The sequence below is a fragment of the Aplysia californica genome, unplaced genomic scaffold (genome assembly GCF_000002075.1).
Source record: "Aplysia californica isolate F4 #8 unplaced genomic scaffold, AplCal3.0 scaffold00915, whole genome shotgun sequence".
NCBI classification, from domain to species: Eukaryota; Metazoa; Mollusca; class Gastropoda; order Aplysiida; family Aplysiidae; genus Aplysia; species Aplysia californica.
Genome location: NW_004798185.1, coordinates 30,138 through 33,254, shown reverse-complemented (window position 1 = coordinate 33,254; position 3,117 = coordinate 30,138). Strand labels below are relative to the sequence as shown.

Below are 3,117 nucleotides of genomic sequence, written 5' to 3'. Positions count from 1 at the left end.
ACCACCACCACCACCACCCCTACCACCCCCACCACCACCACCAACAACAACAACAACAGCAGCAGCAACAGCAGCAGCAGCGGCAACAACAACAACAACCATACCTACCAGTATATAAATAATCTTTTTCAAAGATCGAGCCAGGTCTCGGTCTATCTGGATGTCCACGTTCTCCTTCTGCCCCAGGCCAGCCATGAACTTGTTCAACTCCTCTCCCACAACGTTCTCAAACCGGTGCACTCCATCACCGAACATGCCCAGAGCCTTCAGATATTTCAAAGGGTACAAAAATGTTACGTGTGAAACGAAAGCTGTAAGAAAACAAAACAAACAAAACAAACAAAACAAACAAAAAGCAAAACAAATCAACAAAAAAGATATTTTTACAACCCAAAAGAAACGAAAAACACAACAGCAAACAAACAAGCAAAACGAACAAACAGACAAAAACAAACAAACAAATAAATAAACAAGTAAACAAACAATTAGCGTGTTTGAAAAAAAAATAACAATCTATTTTACAAGTTTCAAGAGGTCACCTGCAGCAATTAAATTTTGACGAAGGAAAAATCATACTTACCAGGAATCTGATACACTGTATTGGCTTATTTATTCAAATACATCAAGCAAATCTGCTTCTTACAGTAAAACGTCTTTGGTTTTAAAAAATTCGTCTTGCGTGAGATCTAATTCATAATTACCATACTAAGAGGGAAACAACCATAAGAAATATGAACTAAGGAGTCCAAGTTGAGTGGTAAGGCGTTGGACTCGTTTTGTTTCTTTGGTTAGGTAAGTGTTTTAAGGCGTTCGAATTTTGCCCAGGTGGCGGCTGAAGCCTACTCTAATCGATTCTGGACCACCAAGGGATCTTTAACGTGCGCAACTTGCACACAGGATCCAAGATTTCGAGCCCTTGTCAAAGTAGGCAAGGTGTTAGATCTTACCCGAAAGACAGCAACAAGGTGGCAAAGAGTAGCAGTAGAAAGGCTGCCGAAAGCGTCGGGAGCCCAGAGGAGGGGTAAAGGGGACGAAGGAGTGGGGACAGAAAGTGGAGACGAAATCAGACAACAGAACAGGAAAGGGGGTAAAAGGAGACAATTTTAGAGAGAACATTTTTGTCACTGTCAGGTTTCGAACCAGATACTTATTGAATGAGAGGCGAACACCGCAACTTCTAGACCACGAGAGCCCTTGCGTTAGACTGAGCAAAACTGTTTTGAGTTCGAATCACAGTTCAGGCAGGTATATCAGAATTCGGAAAGTTTGTATGTTTGAATTTGTCTGTTTTTATCTATTTATCTTTGTCTACAAGGATTGGACTTCCGCAGATGGTGCATGTACATAGCTGCTCCCCTCTTCTGCTCGGGTCCACTTCAAAAGTAGGAGATTGTGAACTAAAATCTGGCTACACCCTGCACGCCCCAATGACTCTGATTGGCAGTGTGCACTACGTATAATCCTCATTATCATTAAATGCCAGATCTGCGACAGACATCGGTGATCTTGGTTCTCTATTCATTCCTTAGTTCGCATGCTCTCAAAAAGCTACATCACCCTGATCCTTCCCTGTCACCCATCGGTTTCGATTCTCCAAGTATGTCGCTCTGGGCCAACTTCTGCCTTGTGTGCCTTCACTTTTGCAAATGAGAACTAGATCTAGATGTTCAAGGTCTTTATGCCTCTTTAGGTGTCTCAAAAAGTTTACCTTATGGAAAATTCTCCTCTTTCTCTTGGTGATAGCGTCGTACTTTGTGAAGAACATATCTTTGCCGTTGTACCAGAAGTTTTTGGCAAAGAAGTTTGGTTCCCTGTCAGCGGTCAACAACTTGTACTTATCGTCAGTCAAAAGTAACCGTGTCACCTTCGCCGAGTTGAGGACACAAAAGGGGGCACCCAATGAGTAATAGAAGACGAGGTCGCCATACTGCTCTGCCCAGCTCCACAACTTCTCTTTCAGTTTGCTTGTACTGTACGCTTCCATTAGTTGTTTGAAGCAGTCCCAACCCCGCGGGCCTGGTGGTAGATTGGCTGGGTAGGTCGTTAAGTATCTGGTAAGAGAAAGCAACAGGTTCTAGGTTTGACACTTTTGTGACCCCAGAATAAAAAGCTTCTATCTCGATTACACCCACAGTTGAGAATTTGAGCCCAAGGATTTACACAAATGTTATTTCTCTAAATGAGGAACAAAATTAATGTGGTTTTTATCTCATTGAAATAAATGAATATGCGTCCGGTTAGAAAGACCGAGATATTAAAATTTTATCAGATTTTCCACATCCTGGAATCGAACCCAGGTCTTCTGCGTTAACTGATACACCACCGACGTCGGTAGTACTCATTGGGAAACCAAAACTTCTCACCTGTAGACCAAGCCTGCCACAAGAGCGAGAGCTGAGACCAGCAGAACTGGCGTCATCTCCAAGCTGTCAAACACAGAAGTCGACATGTTGAGGGTGAGAATCTGCCCCGTGCACAGAACCATTGTCTGTGAGGTATTTGGGATTTAAGCTCAGCTACGTTCCTCTTGCTGCTGAAAGGAAAAAAGAGTTGATTAAATCTTCATTTTACTTTTAGATAGTGAACTTTCTTATTCCGAATAGAAAGCATGTCGTCCGCCAGCTGTTCAGGTGTACTAAGCCCAAAACTTTGAAGAAACCAGTGCTTTTTGTTTCCCAGCGCACACAATTCCCAGATTTAACTTTTCTTGTCACGTAGAATTGAGCCTCTCCACTAAAAGAACAAAGTGTTGAAAATTCTGTGTCACGCACTCATTGCATTTCTCTCCAAAGCATCATCGTTTGGGGTTAACTCTTGATGAACAAAAATGTGATATAGCTTCGTTTTTCAAATTATGCTTTTTCCAGATTCTGTAAGTTGGGGACTTGGCCGGCCAATTTCCCCGCTACATCCTCGAACAGACGTCTTTGGTGTTGTTGCGACCAACGCGCGAACAGATTCCACTTTCCCACTGTTTTGTTAATGCTTACATCCTCCTTTAATGGCCTTCTGACAGACACCCTCTCACCTTAACCTGTTCGTACCACTCCCAAATTGTTCTTTCAGAAGGTACAATAGATCTAGATTTGGAATCAACTTCTACTCCCTGCAATAACA

At 42.6% G+C, this 3,117-nt stretch overlaps 1 protein-coding gene across 1 annotated transcript in view; it reads right to left on the bottom strand.

The window, feature by feature from the left end:
* The window catches only part of LOC106013457 (cytochrome P450 monooxygenase ARMGADRAFT_1018420), a 9,335-nt gene extending 6,886 nt beyond the window's left edge, over window positions 1-2,449 (bottom strand). Inside the window, exons 1-3 of the mRNA XM_035972938.1 lie at window positions 2,364-2,449; window positions 1,709-2,051; window positions 109-264 (exon numbers count right to left, since the gene is read on the bottom strand). Coding sequence (XP_035828831.1) covers window positions 109-264; window positions 1,709-2,051; window positions 2,364-2,449 — 585 coding nt within the window. The remainder of the gene's footprint in view (window positions 1-108; window positions 265-1,708; window positions 2,052-2,363) is intronic.
* Between the last annotated feature and the right edge of the window lie 668 nt (window positions 2,450-3,117).